Raw genomic sequence first — 21402 nt, 5'->3', positions numbered from 1 at the left:
GAGCATTCAAGAAAAGTAAAGATGATTATTCTCTTCCACTAGATTATTAATACATATTACTAACCGGGTTGTTGATAGTTTGTCGTTTCATCATTTGGAATCTTGGATCAAGACTTCCAAGGTATGTCAGCAGTTCCTTACTATATATATGGAGTACTTGATGCTCTGGAAATGACTTTTCAAAGATCAGATATCCCAAAGTAATCTACATATTAGTGAGATCACTTCAATTGAAAGTAGTTCAATATGACGAACATGCAGAAAGCTCTGTTTATAAAAGAGATCGGGAAGCCCCTGACTTTGGACACTCGTCCAATATCAAGTCCTAAAGAAGGGGAAGTTCTTATCAAGGTAAATGCAACTCAAGGTATGCGGCTTCTTCGTCCACAAACCAAATATCCATTAACAGGATAAGTACTTCCTCACGATACCGCAAGCAGAGACCGTGGGCTCTTCGTTCAAGGCCACTTGCCCGCAATTCCCGGCCACAACATCGCAGGTATCGTCCAAGAACTCGGACAAAATGTCACAGAGTACTCCATCGGCCAGCACATCTATGGGCAAGGTGAGGCAGTCGCCGTGATCCCTGACTCGAGTGGGCTTCAAGAGTATGCGACTTTGCCAATCAATATGTCTGCTCCAGTACCAGAAGGTTTCACGGATGACCAAATGGCCACGCTTCCCATTAACGCTACGACCACCTTCTGTGCTCTTTTTCTTCAGAACTGGTTGGGCTTCCCTGCTCCTTTCTCGACTGAAGCGAAAACCTTCGACTATGGCAAGGAAAAGCTAGTCATCGTCGGTGGCGGCACGAATTGTGGAAAGCTCGCAGTTCAGCTCGCTAAGATTGCAGGCATCGGAACGATTGTATCTATAGCATCTTTGAGCGGAGAGCAAAATCTGCGAGCAATGGGAGCAACACACGTTGTTGATCGTCATTCGGACGACATCGTTGAAGAGGTCCAGAAGAGGTGACCCACGTTTTCGATGCTATCACTTCTGATTATACATTGGCGCTCGACATGGTTGCTACCCATGGTCCAAGTTTCATTGCGGCACTGCACATCGGGGATTTGAATGCTGAGCTGAAGAAGAGAGGGAAGCAGCTTGGACGAGGTAGTGGGGTGAGTGGTTGGAAGAACAACTTCGACGAGGCCACTGGGAAACTGTACTGGGAGAACTTGGGAAAGTGGGTACAGGAGGGAAAGATCTTGATACCGAAGTTTAGGATCATCGAGGGTCTCAACGCTGATTTGGTATATGAAGCCCTCGATAGTTATAAGGGTCAGAAATCCGTGCTTCGGGCTGTTGTACATCCTTGAAAGCTGGGCCATCAACCATATTTCCTCCTTTTCAATGACCCAATTTTGGCAACTGGCTCAACTTGAAGAGGAGAGAAGATATGCTGCTTTAAAGAACTGAATAACTGGATGACTTTGAATCTTGATACAAATTTTGCTTGTGCACTCTCTTCAAGTTGAAGCGGCATGTCTCCACATTTCTGGCGAACTAATATATGCTTAGGGGGGTATGCTATAGCTGTTCGAACAACACTCCATGTTTTGTCCAGCCTTTGGGGTTCTAGTTGCAAATCTCTCATTTCGTTGATCATGAATATCTTCAATATCACTATCGAGGTCCAAGGCATAATGAATGTGCTCCTGTGCTCCTTGATAGTATCTTGTGTTTAGCCTCTGGTTCGCAATCTTCACCTCACTATTTACTAGCACCGCCCGACAGAGCAACTAGTTGAGGTTTCAGTGTCAAAGAAGTATTGGAATTGGGCTGCTCTTTCGACATTATGTCTTATGCCTACTACCCACCATCATGCTGGGATTCAGTACTGCACAACAAATGCGTTCGTGAATACAGTCAACACTGGAGGTAGTCGACACTGGACTATGAATCGTTGTCTAAGAAGTTCTGCAAGGAAACTATACAAATATTTTGGCACGGCACTCGAAGTTAGGCACAAATATCAATATCTGTACGAATGGCAGAGGTAAGCCGTAACGTTCCAGAGGCCACTGGATAAAAAGCTTGTGAACTACGAGCACGCAAGTCGCTGCTCAAAGACTCTACTGAGAATTCAAAACGAAGGGAACAAGGAACTGGTTCTGCCAGTACGGACTTTGTTTGTTAATTGTAGTCTGGATCGAGACGAGACGGTGAAAGTGGCAGAAGATTCGTGACATTCCCGTAATATGTGTGTTCGAGTAGGAGTTCTAAGTGTGAAGATATTCACATTGTGACTGTAGGAATGATTCGAATTTTCAGATCAAGTACTAGGCCTGAATCTTACGTGTCATGTCGAATCACTCATTGAACCCGGCAGCTGGTGGCGTTGATAAGTGACTTGGTGTCCATAAAATCGCGCAACCTGCCGGACAAATCCAGTATTTTCTGCAGCGCATGTCTCTCCCGAACGTTTATCTAGAGATGGCGTGCTACTTATGGCGCAATTAAGCCTGTCACTTTCAACACGCAGTCTATATTAAGCCGATAAATTGTCCTATCTGAAGAGGAAGGAGTATCACAAGACAACCAGAAAAGGAAGGTGAGGCGCAGCCGAATGTTGGTATTGTAACTGCGCCCCTCCATGTTTTCATATCTCACCCCGCCCCGCTTCGCTGCTTTCACTAGCTAAGCTACTGCCTCTTCACAATTCGATTCTGAAATCTTTGACGAACACAAAAATCTCCATCAAAAAGCCACAACGAATACAATCACGAGCGCATCATCTCCAGTCTGATCAAGATGGGTTCTTCCGAAAGCAAGCCAGAAACCGAGGCTTACGAAAATCTCAAAACTCCAGTCAACCGTATGACTTTCACCATTGCACCCCCAGCTGACACCAATTCTGGAAGTGTAAAGAAGGACTCCAAAACTGCCAAGTACGCGTTTACAAACTGGGAGACGACGACACAAGCAGCTGCTGGTGGGGATAGTGATCACATTCGAGCTGGCAAGGATGCGAAGAAGTGAGTGCAAGGGAGCTATTGAAGAAGAGTGATATGATTTGGAACAGGGCTTGTTTGACTTGACGGCGTGGCACTAAATGGATTTCGTTGGTGTAATGAAGGAGGCATCGTGCTGAAGTAAGGAGGCAATGAGGCAATTTGAACAATGAACTCTTTCCGTACCACTTACCGGCTTTCAGTAAACATTCAAAATGTGTTTCATATGTTCAACTTACTCAGTTTCCTTCCCCAACAGCCTACAACAAAAGCCGCGCCACTCATTTTGTTGCAAACTTGTCCCACCAACTTGCTGATCTTGGCTACTTTCTTGTTCTTCAACGTTAGTTGAAAACAAAGGTCCTTTGACATTTCTTAGATGTAGTAGACTTACTTTGAGGAAGCTACTAGTTGGTTCGATAAAAGGCTTCGAGCGATGATAAGATGAAAGGACGGAAAAGCTCTACTGATACTCAGTTTTAGGCTAGGATAGTTAGACTTCTAATCTAACCCTTTTCCACATTCATGTTCAGTGATGGTACATTTCAAGTACCTTTTGCGGCTGATCCTTGGTACAAATGGGTAAGAGAAGGGTTTGCCTAGGACTTCGTGGATAAGTGTGATTTGCCTACCCTAAAAAAAGATCTATTTGTTTGATAATAGACGACATTTTCTCGAATTCGCATCCAATGCGGTTAGGCAGCGTCGCTCTGCTCAGGTACTCATCCTCGCCTCACCCTCTGGTCAGGTTCCTCACGCTGCACCCCCGTACTCAGTCACGATCCTTCTGTCGCTTTCGGTGACCAATCATACTTGGCTTTGCCATTCGATTCTGCCGCCGAAAGTTATCAACTCTACACGACTATTCAGGGAGACTAAATGGCTCAGAGGGATACTAAGTAGGATCCTCCCAGAAGGCCGTTGATTCGTACTAGTAATTATCAAGGAGATAACATAAGATGGTCACATTGTCAGAGTTGAACATTTCGCTATGACTCCAAATAGTGGCCAGATAGTTGGACCGAATTTGCGGTTCAATAGTCTGAGCTCTGAGAATTTGGCACTGCTTGAGACGCATACTTTAACTTGTCTGCTAAGAAGTTCTAAATATTGAAAGAGTGTTATGGAGTCAGTTAGGGGCAATGACAGGGGCAGAAGGTATAAGGGTTCAACGTGTATTATGAAGACTGAAATTAAAGATAGAAGAAGATAAAAGATCCTGCATCACTATATATATATGCCCTTGTGACCCTTGCTCTCGCTTATGCCTAGTCACATGTTCTTTACATTGACGTGTACCGCTCTAACAAAGATCGCGTCCACAAAAGTGCTATCGTAAAGGCTCCTCTCTCGCCAGATTCTCATCCGACAACTTCTTATTCAAATTCTTCAGATAATTATCAAACTTCCCCGATACATTAATGACATGCCTCAGCACCTTGAAATCTAGTGTCTGTTCCTGGTACTTGGCTAATTGACGCGCCGTCGTCATCGCGTTGCGGATCTGCCGTCCATTCATGTCAAAAGCAGCCAGCTGGTCAATGTTCCTGCACAAATCGCCGGATTCGATTGTGTCGGCTTCGAATTCTTCGATCTTTTTGATGAAGTTCTCCCAGACCTTGCGGCGCTGGAATTTATTGAAGGGTTCGTAGCGAAGGGCGAGCTGGATGCGGGATTTGAAAGCTTCGTCGAAGGTGCCGACGCGATTGCTTGTGAGGATGAGGATACCTGGGAGATGGTGAATAGTGTTGGGTTGGGGATGGTGGGAGTCTGACCTTCGTAATATTCAAGTACTCGCAGAAACATTGTTCAAGCCAAGGGTTAAAAAGGTTTCTTTGCCACCAATGTGGGGAGTATTTTGAACCTGAAACAAGAGCATTTCTCTGCAAGTCTTCGAGACTCCGTTCTTGCAGGAAAACTTCGGCTTCGTCCAGGAGAACAACTGTTTGGGTGAGCACAGACTGACACATGTGACATTCTGGAAGAACTAATCGCAGTCCCAAATTTTCCCCAAATGAAGAACGACGGTGAGGTACTGGCTGCATTAGTCTTTGGATAAGTAGACAGAATATTACGACTGTTTATACCTTTTCCACATTTTCTGCATTCGTTCCAATGTCCCCGCAAGTCACCCGATAGAGTGGTTTTTCAACGATCTCCGCTACACTGCATTTATCGATTAGCGTAGCATTCGAGTCAAAGAATTCAGTGCATCAGCAGTTACTTCTCTGCAGTCAATGTTTTTCCAATGCCAAGACCCCTACACCTTGTAAGTAGCCGAATGTCACGGTTGTACTAAAGAATAGCTTTACCCATGCAGTAACACAATCAACCCGTTTCCCTTTCCGCTCATAATATCCACTAACATGTTCGTGGTAATTTTGTTTGTAACAAGTGCCGTGATAAGCACCTTTGTTTCCTCATCCAAAGCAAAGCTTTCGAAGGCGTCCTTGTTCCACAGAATCGGCACCATGTTATCAACCAACAAATTAACTACAATACTTCTGTTAACAATATCGACATAAATAGCAATGTCCGAAGAGTTTAATACATACCCCACTTTTTATCCAGCATATTGAATCCATAGACACTTGGCGGTAAAAAGAGAACAAAGTCATCTCCAGGCGGTTTTTCTGCCGCCATCTTATCAGCACCTAAGCTATCTTTGAGTCGTGTACTTGCGGCGGGTGCATCAGGATGCATATATCTGTAGGTTTGAAAATCGACCATGAACCTTGAATCTCGCTATACTAGGTCAGTAACAACAATCCACTCAACACAGCGGTTCTTCTACCACATAGTCTTTCCGGTTGAAATCCCAGCCATTATAGCACACCAGGTTCTTGAACCGGAAATCCCAGAACGTCTGTCCTCTGATGCGGAACTTTTCTTTCAATCCCGGCTTTGCATAGTCGACCGGGTAGATCTTGAGGTCGTTGATCGGTACCGGAGGTCCAGTCTCCTCGGTATCCATGTCCAGATCATATTGTGTCCATTGGAAAGCGCCGTCATACTCCCAACAAGCGGCTTTGAGCAATAGTACGGCAGTGGGCAACAGTTTCGGTTTGCTCATCACTGTCAAGGTGGGCCAGCTTCCCAGTAAGTACGTTCTCGCGTACTTTTCAGAGTCTTCATTTACATGTTCTCGATCTGCGACGACGATGACTTGGCTGGGTATCTAACATCCATGAATATGCGTATGCTCATGTCTTCCATGAAGATCTCAGTGGCGAGACTTACGAAAATGTACAAAAGGTACTGCGATGAAACCATGCTACAATGAACTTGATGATCTACGATTGCATATTCAGGGCCGAAATATTTGTTCACGTAGTCTATAAAAACATCCAGATGCTGATTCTGTACTAAATCGAATTTCTTCATGGTCTCCGAAATTGCCTTTTTCGAATGATATACCCACAGATGCGGAGTGGGTATCTCGATCTGCATATCGAACGCGGGACTCATGTTTGCCGCAATTGGACTACTCAGAGACAATTCTTGGAGAACTTGGCAAAGAATTGCCGAGACAGGGAGGATGGTACGTTTGGTCGATATTGGTTCGTCACCTTTCTTCAGGACGCCGGAGCTGGAGACTTGACAACATGAATAATTCATGAACACTACGAAAGAGAGACGCGGTTCCCGGTCAATATGTAACTCAACATTTGGAACAGCTTTCACCCCAGTCATATGTGTATGGTTTTCTGCTTGACTCGTGTAGTATGGAGCGTCGTGAAATACGGTTGTTTCGTCGCTGCTCCAACACTTGATCCGGTGCAGAACGTCATACGTTGGTCCCAGGGTACTGTTTTCAGATTAATTTTCCGTTACCAGATTGAATGCTGCCGCCATTGCTTCAAGTCCTTTGAGAATTCGATCATCTAACGCTTAAATGGATATTCCAGACAGTTGACAAATTCGCGCTTTCCAGTCGAGCTGCTTAGGGTAATTTTTCTTCTCGCCGAAATTCAGGGGCATATTAAACATTTCTTCTGAGGTATTCGATGTTGCTCCGCCGTGATCTTGAGCACTTGAGATTGTTATTGTTAAAGAGATTGTTAGTGCTTATAGTTGACAAGGTATCTAGTAAGATGTTCTGTAACATATTGATTTAATGCAGCTGATAGATGTCCTTACTATTTCCATTATAAGTGAGGGGGTTATTAGATTGGGTCATCGGTGGGAATGCGTGCCGAAACATATTCGAGGCTGAAAGTCCGGGTGGTGATTGAGGAGCGCGGTTGAAGTTCGGCGCATTCTGTGAAATACACGTAAGAAACTGCAGGATTCGGAACTAGCTCCTTACATTAAACACTGCAATACGGTTTGTAGGTGGAGTTTGCTGGAGCAAAGGCGGGCGGTTCCTCAAGTACTGAGACTGTGCCGATATCACAGGATCATCAATCTTTCTCCGCTTTGGCTCGCGGAAGTTGCCAACACCTGATTCAGTCAAAGCAACGGGATTAGATGCAGTGACACCTCGAAAGACACGCTTTCAGTATTTATTGTTGCCGTTGTTCTCCTCAATGGAGGTAGAGGTGGGCTATGCGGTTCGCCATACAATCCTGCCATATTTCCAATGCCTGTCCCTGAAAGTGCTGTAGGGATTAAGGGAGGGTCGGAATTATCGATACAAGTGGAGTGGAAGTAATTGTTGCTTGTAAGGAAATCTGGATACTTGAAAGATTTATGGCTCAAAGTGTTAGAGAGGAGAACTAAGGTAGACTTCGGGGGTTTAGATCGATCGGAATAGGGAAAAGCATCGACGCGGCGATTGATCAGGCCGAAGTCAACCTTCTTGTGATACTACATAAAACTATCATCAGCAGGGAGCATTAAGAGATATTTGAAATAAAATATATACTTGTTGTTTGCCAGATTTCTGCCCTAAGAACAAGAGTCCTTCTTGAATTTCTGTTCGTGCCGCAGAAGTGTTATCTTTAAAGATAGTTGACCTAATGTATAACAGATTATTCCTTCTTCTCTATTCAATAAATAGGTTATTTCCTGCAGATGATCGCGCAGTTTCTGACTGATCTTCAGCCTTGGGCGGATCTTCGATACCGGTGCCCTCTAGTTCAGGGCCGCTCTCGATGGGCGGAGAAATGCGACTCTCGGCGATAGCTCGCCCAAGCCTGTCCACAAAATAGACTGAAGTTGGAGAAGAAACTACTGGAGGTGGCGACCGAATAACAAGCCCACTCTCGTCTTCACCCAGATACAGAGGTTTCCAGAGCGCGGGGGCCGTCTTCGCTGGGGGGCCTCTCTTTCGGCTGCTGTTACTTCGATGGAGAGAGCCTAGATTGGCGTCATCCTCATCATTCATGGGTGAAGTATGACAATCTTCCGACCGGGATCGGCTGGAGAATGGTCATGTCGGTGGAGTTGAATGGAAGTTAAAGTCGCGTCGTTTGACGATACGCTTGGCCGGGCGCGCGGGGTTACACGGGCAGAGCAATCCATCTCTTCATCTCTTCAAGAGGATCGAATTGCACCCAAATTTTAAGTGCCTAAACGCTGTGAAAGAATCCAGCTGTTGGATAAGACTTTACATCTTTTGGATCAAACTAGTAACTGACGAAATCGCTGCACTGATCCATTGACGGCAGAGAGCAACCTGTTTCGCTCCACGTCCGGAACAGACCAACCGAATCTCGACTCAGAAAAAGTTCATTATAATAGCGAAGACCGGGAACATTAATAAGAATCGGGATACCAAGGAGTATTGAGAATTAGAGAACTTGTTCCTCAACCGACCACTTAGCCGTGTCCTGGATAGACTGCCCTCTTTATGGCCGTCCAACTGGGAACACACAGCGCCCTGACTGCATTGCCAGGGCTTGGCTGGGACTTTCTTCACGAAGATCCAAAGTAAGTATCGTTAGATCTCGATGAGGAAAGATGAGAGACTGATCGCGTCACAGCTCACCGGATCCTGCTCAAGAAGCTTTCCAAAATGCGGTTCAGTATTTCAAATTGAACCTCACTGAAGATGAATGCAAGAAGATATGGCTCTAGAACAAAACATCTATGGAAGACGTGCAAGAGGCTGTTCGGGATGCCAAAGATAGATATGATTCGTTAAAGCAGTCAAAGGCCAGAGTATGGCTATCTAAGCTATCGTCCAGAATCCTGTTTTATGGAAATGTTTTAAATATATTATGCCAACAACCTGGTAAGACCCCTTTCTGTCAATGATCGCATCAAGCTTCTAACTTTGTGGTAGAATATGCCTCTTTAGCGTGGAGAGCTATCAAATTTGTCTTCATTATGCGCTCACTCGACGCCATCCCAAATTCAGGAGGAAGACAGCTGACCATGCCACGCAGGGCGTCTCAAATCAAGAACAACTCATCAATGAACTATCTAAAGCATTGTGTTACATCGCAGACACTGTACCGCATATAGAGCTCAAAGCCGTGCTCTTTCCTACATAAAGACTCTGGTCGCTATATTATACGCCAACATTATTAGTTTTGTCCAAAGAGCGATCAAATGGTACAAAGAAGGAAAATTCAAGCATGCGATAACTTCTATCACACGGCCTTTAAGTCTTCGATTTCAAGATCTTGTCAACGAAATCAGAGAATCCTCACGGAAAGTGGATCAGCTCGCGGCAAGTCTGAGTTTAGCCGAGCAACGACGAATGCACTCCAAGCTCCTGGATACCTACGAGTTATTGGAAGACATGAAAAAGTTGATGGAATGTAAGTCGCCACGACAATATTTGTTAACTCCATAAGGTCCTAACAATATCAGCCTACAGCACGCTCAACCACGCCCGCCTCCTCGACACAAATCGCAGCGTCTGCGAGATCCAATTCTCCCAAATTCTCTCTTTCATCCACGCCTCCCCCTTCGACCCCCCCGAACACATCCGGCAATTCTATTCCTCAATGCGCAACCGTCGCCGACAACACGATAAATTTCTCTTGCACGCCCTCCACGAGTCTCCCAGCCTCAAAACTTTCGGCACGGAGCCCACATCGTCTCAAATCATTGTCAGCTCGCCGTTTCGCACACGCCATCTCGTCAGGGACTTTGCCGCAGATGTTCTAGATATTCTTGACGGGGCGAGGACACCGGTGGTGTGGATTTTACATAAGCCGTCATCTGACATTAGTGAACAAAAACTGATCACGAGGATCGAAGTCGTCAAGCAATTAGTCTATCAGATCTTGCAGAAAAACCACACCATGCTCGACGAGCGCTCCTTCAGCCTCAGTGCCGTGCGCTTCCAAAGCGCGAGGACCGAAAATGAATGGTTCGCGCTGCTGGGTTCTGTTCTGGCCGGATTCAAACAAATATACATTGTCGTCGACACGGCGCTTTTAGGCGAGATCGAAGAAGAACGGCTTACGACAACATGGCTAAAGCGATTTAGAGAGTTGTTTGCTGAACTAAGGAACAGGCCGAATTCCACGGTTGTCAAGGTATTGTTTATTAATTATAAGCCGACCTTCACCCAGGGGTTAGCGGCGGAGTATTAGGCGAGTATTGTGCGGGTGTCCGAAAGGATAGTAGAGAAATCGAAAGGAGGTCGAAGTTTTAGAAAGAGGAGGAAGAGAGCGCAGAAGAGTTACTTTGCCCCTGGAGGACAATTGCCGGATGATTCCATTCCCCAAGAATAGGAAATACAGAGATTATAAGACTAGAAGTCTACTAACGTGTCGATATCTGGTTAGTGAAATTGCTATAGCCTCATCCTCTCCCGTTGCTGCGGGGCATTCTTCGTCCAGCGAAACATAATCCGTCCTCTCGCGGCAGAACCTTCGAATATGCCAGTGCAAGACAGGCGCCACATCGGGAAGCCAAAAATTGCACCCTTTCTAACGCTAGCGTTGGGAGCCGATTTTGCTCTGTTCCCACATTAGTGTTTCTTATGTGCCATGGGACCCAATTTCACCCACAGGGGGGAAACTGTTTTAGATTCGGAGTACTACAATCGGGAGTATATCGATTTGAAAGACAATGTCTCGAAGTGATTGCATTTAATGCCTTATTGTACTACAAGATAGGGTATAAGCCTTATTTATTCACCGAGACAAAGTAGTTCGAGTTGTAATAATATAATTTGGACGGTTTTGGCTTGAAGTAATTCTGCTTGGTAGTACTTAGTGCCGGCTGAAATTTTGCAGTAAAACTCAAATTACTTCACCTGATGATTCAACAATCCAAAGTATTCTTAACTATCATCTGCACTACAACGACCATAGGCTGGCCCTGGTTGAAGTGATAAAGAGCGCAGGACAACTATCATCCCCTACTTTCGCAGTAATATATCTCTAGCTAGACTTTTTTCGCTCCCAATCTTTTCACGTACGACTGGACTAGAGAAAATCCAAATTGGATTCGGCAGGGATCCTTGATAGTTTTGACAATGGGGCGAGAACGGATAGTATTATAATATTCTAACAGCTCTAAAGAAGTGGCTGTGTTCCAAACTAATAGCCTAATAGGTATTAGCAAGGTTTATATTTAGACGGCATGGAAACTATAATCGATTCGTGAGGGGGTTTGAAGAGGATCCCTGAAGCATGATTCAGCTAAGATATTGGCGTGCTCAGGGCTTAGACGCAGATTAGAGCGGCGATTGCTCAGGTTTAAAGACAGAAATGGGCTTTGTTGGGGTCACTTGTCGTCTGGGACTATAGTGCTAATCAAAACCAACTCACCTTATCTAGCTTTTGACCCTCTCATTGTTAGTCATCTGAGCATCTCCATTCAAACTTAATACCCTCCACCTGAGCACTACAGACTAAGTGAGTGAGTCAGTGCTATGCGGGTGAAAACAGACAAACAATAGCATTAGTGTGAAAACTCAAATGTGGCTGGAACACTTGTACTGCTCGAAAGTGAAAGAAAATAGACGTTGCATGAAGATATATCAGGGAAAGTCAGTTGACACGTTAGACGCTTGATGCTGTTGAAGAGACTGTCTGCTTTTCGTGCTCTAAAGGAAGACATATGTTACATTTTATGCCCGCCCCATCATGGCAATCCTAGACGCTAACACCTAGAAGTTACTCGTTGATAAGCTTGACCAAGCCATATTCCTCTGCCTCAGCAAGACTCATAGGCTCCTCATTCTCTGTGGCATCATCCTTCATAACATAGGCGACGAGAAACTTCTGAAGGGGTGCGTTGTGTCGCACAGATATATCCGATGATCCGGGACGACTATTCCACCACATCATGCCTCTATGGCCGCAGTCCCAGTAGTTGCTCGAACCCTCGGAAATATTAAGACCCGGATAATCATTGGCTTGTCTATACCAGTACTTCTGCGCTGATATACCATGGCCCTGCATGATGGCATCGTGGAATGATTTGACACTACAGGAAGTTAGTACAAGATTCTTTTTTTGGTGACGTTCTCTCAATGGGTGAAGATGAACTTTATCAAGAATTTTCTGCTTACCATTTACGGATACCAAGAGCAGTGCGTCCAACGATAGAAGCCTTGAAGAACTGTACAACCAGTCTGCACCAGGCTGCGTCCATCAGTGTACGTCCGACAATTAGACCCTTTGGCTCATTGAGTCGCTGCACGTCGTCGCAGAAATTGAGATAACCGTATTCGTGCTCCAACTCGAATATGTTTCTGGCCTTGGTTTTGGAGTTTCCAGGGTTGCTAATGAGGCGAATATCCCGGCGGAGATGGCTCTCAACGATATTTGGAGAGAGCATAGGCTTTCGGAGATCGAAGTTGCTGAGGGTAGTCGACCACTCCGAGCGACCCTGAACTTTGACTTGGTTCAATCGTCCACCTTCCTTAAAGGGAATGTCCTTCAAAGAGCCAAGCAAGACAACCTTCTCGCCATCAGCTCGATCGGCTCCAAACGCTGTGTCCCACGCCTCCTCGTATCTGTAAGGTCTTCCGTTCGTCTCTTTGACAGCATCCTCGTTATCAATTCCGTCGGCATATAGTGCCCAAAGTTGCTGTGTTTTATCAAGGACAATGACCCAGTGAGACTGCAAAAAATGCTGGTGGTGGTGGTGCGACGCGTAGAGTCGGCCAAGCGGGAGCACAAGCACAGATGAATGAACTGGGTTTCCATTGAGCTTAAAGAACTTCAGGTTCCTCAGACTCTCTCTGACATGCGCACGGCCTTCGCTGTTCTTTTGACCGTTCAAAGATCCTGGAAGGAAGATGTCGCAGTATATGTAATAATCGATCAAGCCAATGGAGCCCAAAGGGATGACCAGGATTTCCTTCTCCAACTTCCTTGTCATCTTATTGACTTCATCGACTCCAAGAGCTTCGAAGTCGAGTGCACTTAATTCCGATATGAAGAAGTTGACATCTGATTGTGTTGAAGGTGTGGGGTCGTAAGGGGATCGTTGAATAGGCAAGAAGGTCTTGCCGTCGTCAAGGACCAGAAATCCTTCTCTGTTGAATCTTTTTCTCGACATCTTGACGTTGGCTTCAAGGAGCTCTGGCAGGAAGGCGTAGATGTGGTTGATAATGGTAGGAAGCTGGAGAGTCCTCAAAACGCGATCGTACGATCTGGCTGAGCAAAACACGCTAATTTATCTCAAGCCGGAGATTAGCAGTTCTCATGGCCTAGTGTGTATTCAAAGGTCAGTCAAGCTTACCGTTTTTGCATTATCCACAAGTCTTGACCAAGGTTCCGACAATCTCACTAAATTCACTTTCTACCAAACAAACGTATCGTATTAGTTTGTCTCTCTAAAGAAGCACAGTATAAAGAAGGTTGATGAACCATAGATATTGTATTGAATATCCCGAAGCTCTCATAATTATTGATATCTCTGAAATCGGGCTATGCGCCTTGTCGCCTTGCCGCTTCGCCTTGGCAATAAGGCGACAACTTCTGACAAGTTTTAGCTCTACACGGAGCATCTCTACAATTCTTCATACTTGAGCAATATGAAAGCGAGTATGTCAGCGTAAAAAGAGGGCCGATGATAGATATTCTGCCTGTGGTTTGTATAGCTACCTAAGTAGCGCCATTTTTTTGCAATGCACTTGACTTAAATTGCATATGCAGCATCATATTGACTCTTGAAGACAACACATAACTTGCTACTAAATTGTCTAAATTATACATTCTTTACAATAAACAAAGGTTTGTATAAGTTTGTGTGCCAACAGTTAGAAATTCGATTTCCATTCAAAGCAAAGTATTTTTCGGGTTCTCCGACACACTAAGTCATGAAAGGCTTTCTCAGGCATTTAATATTGTGACACAGTAGGTGTAAAGTACTTGTCACGCTGCTATCAGGGTTGCAAGTCTGTCTCAAATACACATATGTGAAAGGCACAGCCAATCAAATGTCTGCAAATGATTTCCGGGCTTGTAATTTGGTTTTGTTTGCTTTTTGAAAGAGTATAGCTAAATGGGATCTTGATGATAGCACATGACACAAGACACAAACGTAGCCAACGTTAAAAAAGCCCCTCTGCTTTGTGATATGGTCGTCCGTCTCTGGGAGCATACGGTATTACTGAAGCAAACAGAAGAACAAGCAAGGTAAAGATTTGCAGCAAGCTGCACCGGTAATTCCCCAAAGTCTGAAACATAATTCGGAAGTTGATACTGGTATTCTCAATTCCATGTTCAAATTAGAACCGACATTCCTGTTTAAACCATGAAACTTAGAGATAGACCTTTCCAGCAATCCTGCAAAGCAATTAATGCAAGAAATGGAATGTTGAGCATTAGCAGAAGAGACTTGCGGAACAAATCATCAAAATAAATTCGCATAGCACTTCTGTTGCAACCATGCTCATTGATCCAACCATGCTTCCGGATAAACTCAGGTTGAGCATAATATGTGAAGGGAAAACTAGTCAGTCCCTGGAAGAATTCCGTCGTTGTACAGTACACACAAGCATCACTTTTTGCACTCTCTCGGTATTGAGGCACAGAGTAGACATGACGAACAAGAAGTGAAGCGAGATGTGAGGTGAGGTGTAAATAACCACCGATACCCCTGACTTAGGCGTATATTTTAGCGGCATTACTAAGCTGAACCCCAGAAATGCGGAAGGAGCGGAGCCTGCAAGGGTCATCATCCAACCTCGACCAACTTTCTTCACAACTCACTCGCACTCCACTTCCTACAATCATCACCCATCGCAAGTATTCTTGCATTACACTCGTTTTGAGCACCATTCATTCCGCAATGCTCTCTCTATCCTAAATATTCCCACCATCATCACTCTCCACAATGGCAACCGAACCCAAATTCCACGAGACCCCCGAATGGGAAGCGCCAGCGGCAACACCCAAGAAAGACATCCTCTCGAAACTAAACCTCTTCGCCACCTCCTCCCACACTCCCTCCACCCCAAAAGAAACCCCAGCAGAGACATCAGGCGTAGAGACCGGCAGCGTGAAGCGCACGTTCTCGGATCGATGGCTACCGCATTGGCTATCATGCATGGGCCGCAGCCGCAAGAATTTCTTCTGCAGCATCGCGGCTCTGATTCTCCTCCTCGGACTCATTCTCGGTCTCGCGCTTGGGCTGGGATTGAGTCACAAGTCGTGGGTTAATCTTAATACTTTTCATCCGGGCGTCATACCGCGCGATTCGGTCGATGCTCCTCCTCCTTCTCCTCTCTTCGAAAGAATCGACTAATCCTCCTTCCTCTCTTCAGGAAAAAATCGCAGAACTTGCCGCTGCCGTCTGATACGGGTATATTTACGGGTGATTTGACGTATTATAGTCCAGGGCCCGGGTATGGAGCGTGTGGGTACGAGAATACGGCCGATGATTCCATCTGTGCTGTCTCGCACTTGCTGTGGGATGCGGTGTCGACGAGCTCGAATCCAAATGATAATCCGTTGTGTGGGAAGAAGATACGGATAACGAGGTATGATTCTACTGTGGGTGGGAATAGGAGCGTGGATGTAGAGGTTGTGGATAGGTGTGTGGGGTGCCTAGCTACGGACTTGGATTTGAGCTTGAAGATGTTTACGAGTCTAGCAGAGGAGGCGGAGGGGAGGGTCGTGGGGAGTTGGGCGTGGTTGAATTGAGTGATACCCCTGGGCTGTATAATGAATGGGCAGAGGGAGGTATATAATGTTTACTGGTACAATGGGAGAGGCTATGATTGTCTCTGGCGGCATGCTTGGATACCCTCAAGTTTGATGGAACTGCTGTAGGATGCTGGTATGTTCAGTCGATGTCGGACATGACAAGGCCACTGGACGCTCTGGCTCAGTGTATATCCTTCGTACAGAAACTAGAAGTCCCGTCACTTGCCATCCTGGTTCAATAAAATGTTTAAGTACCCCTTCTCGATCGATATAGTGAGATTATATCGAGAAAACTTTAATCTCTATCCAGCAGCACGTCTTCTCTCGCTACCCCGATCGCGGCTTTAGTTTCTCCCTTTCTCTTCTATGCTCGATTGGCGTTCTTCGAGAGTAAGATAGCCCAAATCCTTGAAGAGCTGTTCATATCGACTCTTTCTAGGAACTTCCCTGCTGACTGAGCTGGACTCGAGTGGGGAGGCCGAAAGGGGTCTGCTTATGGGTTTAAGATACGAGGGCCAACTCGGGCGTTAGTTTCTTGCCACTCGATTATTCTACTTTGACTTGAAGAGGAGGGAGCTTACGCCGCTTCAGAGTACTGAGTCACTGACGGATTCTGAATCTTGACACAAATTCTGTTTATGCACTGTACTCTTTTCAAGTTGAAGCAGTGTACCCCCGATTTCTGGCAAGCTAACATAGGGATCTGGGATAATACTGTACTGTGCCCGATGATTCTATATATTGGTATGATCAGGGGGTAACACTGTATGTAAGTCAGTCACGCATTAAATAGATTCACAGATCTCACACCACCAGCGAGAAGACCATAGAGAAGCAAATCTTGATTCAGAAAGCTACTCTGGGTATAGCGCCGCATCGTCATAAGCAGAACCTCGTATCTCATATCTGCAAGTAACTTTCCCCCCATGCCATTCCGCAAAACATCCTTCCCCTTTAGTCGCAAGAGCAAACCACCGCCGCCCCACTGCCCCGACTCACTCATCCAGAGGTCTAAAATCCCTACTCTCGCGCCTGACAGACAAAGACCTAAACGTATGAATCGTAGGAAACATCTGCAAACCAGACACCTCCGGATTCCACTTAATCGGCCTCATCTTCCGCGAAATGATCATCCGGATCGCCGCATACGAAATCAAGACGACTCCAAAGCCCATCGGTACCAGCCAGTACAGCGGTAGCAGGTGGCGCGAGGTACCGAACACGACTTCGACGCCGGGGGTGTAGATGATGAACGCCGCGAGCGACGAGCCGGCCAGGATGCAGTAGAAGGTGGCGTGGTTGGAGAACATGTATTTGCCGAAGGGCAGCGTGAGTCGGGTCTTGCAGGCGAAGAGGTTGAACATCTGCATCGTCATGATGGACCAGTAGTACATGCTCTGCGCCTCGGCCAGGATATCGTATTGAGTGGGTCCGTCGATGCTTTTGTAGGGGAGGGCCTTCTTGGTCCAGTAGTTGGTCGGAGCACCTTGGCCTTTTTGCATGATGTGTGCGTCGTAGGGGGTGATGCCGCGGCTGTTCATCACGACGAAGAATGCGACGGTTGAGCCGATTGCTTCGAGCATGCCAATTTCGAGGTAGGCCCAGGAGAGAACGTTGCCGTCGACTAAGACTTCCGCACCGGTGTTTTCGAAACGATCGAGCCAGTAGGCTTTGGAGAACCAGGTTCGCACCTTGTAGTGGAGCTTTTGCCATTTGGTCAGGTTCTCGGGAGCGATGACTACACCGGCCTCTTCGTCGTAGCGTGATTGGGTGCGGCGGAGAGCGCGACGACGGAAGATGTTGGCTGTCTCGGGAGTGACGGGCTTGCGAGGTGGCAGTTGCATCAAACCGTCTTCGGTCTCAGGAGGATCCCAGGCGAACGAGAGAGCGGCAATAAGTTCGAATCCGAGATCAATGACCAAGATCAAGATAGCCGAGAGAGGAAGAGGGATCGGAACAATGACATAGAGCAAGTTGGGGATAATCTCAGGTGTGATGTGAGATACCGTATACTTGATCGATTTCTTCAAGTTGACGAAGATAAGACGGCCTTCTTCAATACCACGGATGATGCTTGCGAAGTTGTCATCGAGGAGGATCATGGCTGCAGCTTCCTTACTGACGTCGGATCCGGACAGGTTCATGGCAATTCCCAGATCGGCTTTCTTGAGCGCAGGAGCATCGTTGACGCCGTCACCTGTAACGCCGACGACTTAGGGGGAATATCCCGTTAGTTTTTGGTCAAGGACCTGGAAGAATGTGAGTATGCTTACTATGTCCCATGCTCTGAGCACGACGAACGATCTCCAACTTATGCTTCGGCGAAGTACGAGCAAAAATGATCTCGGGCTTCCACAAGATATTGTCCCACTCGGCCTCAGTTAAGTTGTCGATCATTTCACCATGAATCACAATGGCGTCGTATTCATCTTCTCGGACTTCCTCGATGGTGCGGTCAGTCCGCTTAGCTACCATGGCCTTGGTTTCGCCGAGCATCAAGTTGATCTTACGACCAATGGCTTCAGCAGTCAAGGGATGATCGCCTGTAACCATAATCACTTTCTATTGACCAATTAGCTCTTGATTGTTCTTGTGTCTCGCACTTCATCGCGCAATTTGGGAGGTAACTTACGATACCAGCAGCACGGCAACGTCCAATGGCTTCGCGAACGCCATGTTTAGGGGGATCTTGGAGAGAAGCGAGACCGACGAATGTAAAGTCGCCTTGGGGATAGTTCTTCGTCTTCTTGTCGAAAACAAAGTCCTCCGGATATTGATCTCCAGGAAGCAACAGTTCAGCAAAGCCCAAAACACGATGTCCTTGACTAGCCATGTGCTCGTATGTCTCATCATAACGTTGCTTGTGCTCAGCAGTCAGGGGAACAGACTCTCCATCCGAACCAATGAGAAAGCGGTTACAGAGCTTCCAGACACGTTCAGGAGCACCCTTAATGTAGAGAGTCAATGGGCCGTTAGCATGAGCTTTCTTGTGGATACTGATGTGCATCTTGGTCTCGGAGTTGAAGGGGATTTCGAAGACCTTAGGGTATTTGATGGCAAGGCTGTCGAAATTTCCGAGAGAGTCAGCGGCGTAGCGAATAAGACCAGATTCGGTTGCATCTCCCAAGATTTGACGTTCTTTCATAGGGATATCGGTTCGGTCAAACTTGACCCTGCAGCAGAGGGCGCAGATGTGTAGAAGGTCTGGGACACCTGGCTTGTCCAGCTTAGCGACAGTCTTTTCGTTGCCAGCACGTTGAGTGGCTTCGTATAGTTCTCCACAAGTCCAGACATTGGTGGTTGTCATTTGGTTTCGAGTCAAGGTTCCAGTCTTGTCGGTAGCTAGTAGGGTAATGGCTCCCAAAGTCTCGACACCTTGCAGATCCTTGACCAGAACATTTTGCGAGGCCATTCTCTTAGCAGCAATGGTCAAGAGCATGGTGACCGTAGCAGGCAGACCCTCAGGTACCCAAGCAACGAAAATACCAATTGCAAAGTTCAGGGCAAGACTAATGTTGTCATCGTTGACAGGGAACGCAACACCGAAGAAGATGAGGGCGGTCAAAATAGCAAGTGTGGCAATAATCTTGACGAAATTACCAATCTCGTGGGTAAGAGGAGAGGTCATCTTCTCTTCACCAGATGTGAGATTTGCAATTTGACCGAGCACTGTGCTGTCACCAGTGCGAATGACGATACCGTAAGCTTCTCCTGAAACACAAAGTGTGCTATTGAACATGAGATTCGTGGCTTCAAGAGGGTTTCGCATATCATTGTCCTTCATTCGCTCTTGGGGCTCGGATTCTCCAGTCAAGGAGGAATTGTCAACCTTGCAATCAGAGGCAGAGAATACCAATATATCAGCTGGAGTCTTGTCGCCCATGCGAACGAAGACAACATCGCCCGGAACTAGCGATACAGCTTCATGTTGGGCTAGCTTGCCATCACGGACGGCCATGCACTTGGCGGGGATCACTATTGAAATGTCAGTATGTGTTTCACAAAAACATCAGGAAGCCAAAGCAAGCTCTCCCAAAAGAAAAAGACTCGGTCCCCAATTTATGTTTGAAACAAGAGTGGTATCGACATACTGTTGAGGAAAGACTCCAAGAGGGCCTGGGACTTTTGCTGCTGATAGAATTCGATGAAGGCATTGATGAAAGCGACCGCAATGAGAATGGCTCCCAAATAAGTCTAAAGAGCTGTAATTAGCCAATGTCCCACTAATTAGGTACATTGGAACAGAATATCAACTCACGTTTTCGAAGTTGGCCTTAAAGCTAATACCCAGCAGAATGTATTCCAGGACACCAGCGAGGATCAACAGCAAGTTGAACAGACTGGACAGGTATTGCAGGTACTTGATGAACGGATGAGTTTTCTTCGGAGGTGTCAAGATATTAGGACCATGCTCTAAAAGCAACTGTTCACTCTGCGCAGAAGTGAGACCCTGCGATTCTCCCGGTGACGCAACATTGATGTTTGTCTTGTATCGAGCAGCAACATCTTGGTGTGGTAGGAGATGCTCATCGATGCTGACGCTCTTCTTTTCTTCCTCCTGCTCGCGCTTTCGACGATTCTTCTCCTTCTCGGTGTAGACGGGTGGGATTGAATGGATACTCTGGGTACGTCCTCTGGTGGAGTTGATGCTCTGCGCAGTACTCAATTGTCGATGGCCCATTGGCACTGTTGAATTCGAAACATCTTGTCCCCGACTGACCGCACGCTTGCGAGTCGGCTTGACACCAACTGCGAACTGGATTCTCTGGTCATCTTGAAGATTGGCTGCTGTGATCTCCTCCTCCGACGCGACCTTCTCCTTCTCCGAGAAATCGGTATTGCTGTCCATTGCGCCGACTCAAGAGATGAATTTCCTGATTTGTCGCAAGATTTTGAAGCCAAGAAATAGACTCGCTTCCGGTGCGATGGTGTTTGGTTTCGACGGATCAGTGCGGCTAGGAGGGGCAGTAAATAACCCCGCACTCGCTCAAACCAAATCAGCTGTCAAAATATTTAGGGCTGGGACTACGAGGCGGCCGCAACCATATCAAGATCAGTGCTACACTGTTACGGTGTTACCCCTCCGCAAGACAGAAAGATTAAGTATGAGGCATTTTGAACAAGAAAAACGCGCATTCCAGATACACATCTGCACATTCCACAGCTCCACTGTTCACGCTTGCATGCAGGCTGGGTGACACTGGTGCATTCTCACCCCAGTTCCCCAGATTTTCGAAACTTCTTCACCACCATTATTGGCTGCAGCGACCCAGGGGACGAATGTTTGATGGCTCTTTGACCTCTTGTCTCGGTTCCACCCGGGCCAAGCAATGCTTGTTTCTCGCCTATCATGCCAGACTTTCTCAAAGTCGTATGCCGGAGAAAATCTAGATCGCGAGAATCTAGATTGATCTACAGAATGGCGTCGTCTT

The 21402-nt window shown here is 46.5% G+C and overlaps 7 protein-coding genes across 7 annotated transcripts; 4 read left to right on the top strand and 3 right to left on the bottom strand.

Moving 5' to 3' along the window:
• Window positions 1-246: 246 nt before the first annotated feature.
• On the top strand, window positions 247-948 carry LY89DRAFT_550444 (GroES-like protein; the record flags this gene model as incomplete). Its single annotated transcript, XM_018208300.1, has 2 exons — window positions 247-367; window positions 416-948. Coding segments are annotated over 2 exons (654 nt in total), but the record flags the coding sequence as incomplete, so codon positions are not given.
• Window positions 949-1022: 74 nt separating this feature from the next.
• On the top strand, window positions 1023-1322 carry LY89DRAFT_735344 (uncharacterized protein; the record flags this gene model as incomplete). Its single annotated transcript, XM_018220000.1, has 1 exon — window positions 1023-1322. One exon carries the CDS (start codon window positions 1023-1025, stop codon window positions 1320-1322), a length of 300 nt encoding a protein of 99 aa, XP_018069566.1.
• Window positions 1323-4287: 2965 nt separating this feature from the next.
• On the bottom strand, window positions 4288-5600 carry LY89DRAFT_708147 (P-loop containing nucleoside triphosphate hydrolase protein; the record flags this gene model as incomplete). The annotated part of the gene is made up of 6 exons (XM_018217664.1): window positions 4288-4727; window positions 4822-4918; window positions 5045-5123; window positions 5182-5217; window positions 5270-5450; window positions 5513-5600. 6 exons carry the CDS (start codon window positions 5598-5600, stop codon window positions 4288-4290), a joined length of 921 nt encoding a protein of 306 aa, XP_018069565.1.
• A 4055-nt stretch (window positions 5601-9655) lies between these two features.
• On the top strand, window positions 9656-10534 carry LY89DRAFT_648419 (uncharacterized protein). The gene is made up of 2 exons (XM_018212014.1): window positions 9656-9667; window positions 9720-10534. The coding sequence occupies exons 1-2, from the start codon at window positions 9661-9663 to the stop codon at window positions 10448-10450; spliced, it is 738 nt and encodes a 245-aa protein (XP_018069564.1). The 5' UTR covers window positions 9656-9660; the 3' UTR covers window positions 10451-10534.
• Window positions 10535-11983: 1449 nt separating this feature from the next.
• LY89DRAFT_750502 (uncharacterized protein) lies at window positions 11984-13599 on the bottom strand (the record flags this gene model as incomplete). Its single annotated transcript, XM_018221202.1, has 2 exons — window positions 12382-13599; window positions 11984-12296 (listed from the first exon to the last, which is right to left on the bottom strand). Exons 1-2 carry the CDS (start codon window positions 13374-13376, stop codon window positions 11984-11986), a joined length of 1308 nt encoding a protein of 435 aa, XP_018069563.1. The 5' UTR covers window positions 13377-13599.
• A 1559-nt stretch (window positions 13600-15158) lies between these two features.
• On the top strand, window positions 15159-16248 carry LY89DRAFT_708146 (uncharacterized protein; the record flags this gene model as incomplete). Its single annotated transcript, XM_018217663.1, has 2 exons — window positions 15159-15475; window positions 15589-16248. 2 exons carry the CDS (start codon window positions 15159-15161, stop codon window positions 15965-15967), a joined length of 696 nt encoding a protein of 231 aa, XP_018069562.1. The 3' UTR covers window positions 15968-16248.
• A 717-nt stretch (window positions 16249-16965) lies between these two features.
• Window positions 16966-20651, bottom strand: LY89DRAFT_587961 (P-type cation exchange, alpha subunit of ATPase; the record flags this gene model as incomplete). Its single annotated transcript, XM_018209454.1, has 5 exons — window positions 16966-18182; window positions 18244-18532; window positions 18603-19945; window positions 20062-20164; window positions 20229-20651. The coding sequence occupies 5 exons, from the start codon at window positions 20649-20651 to the stop codon at window positions 16966-16968; spliced, it is 3375 nt and encodes a 1124-aa protein (XP_018069561.1).
• Between the last annotated feature and the right edge of the window lie 751 nt (window positions 20652-21402).

Source organism: Mollisia scopiformis, assembly GCF_001500285.1.
Source record: "Mollisia scopiformis unplaced genomic scaffold LY89scaffold_15, whole genome shotgun sequence".
Lineage (NCBI taxonomy): Eukaryota > Fungi > Ascomycota > Leotiomycetes > Helotiales > Mollisiaceae > Mollisia > Mollisia scopiformis.
The sequence above is the reverse complement of the archived record's forward strand: the minus strand, read 5'-3'. Positions and strand labels throughout refer to the sequence as shown.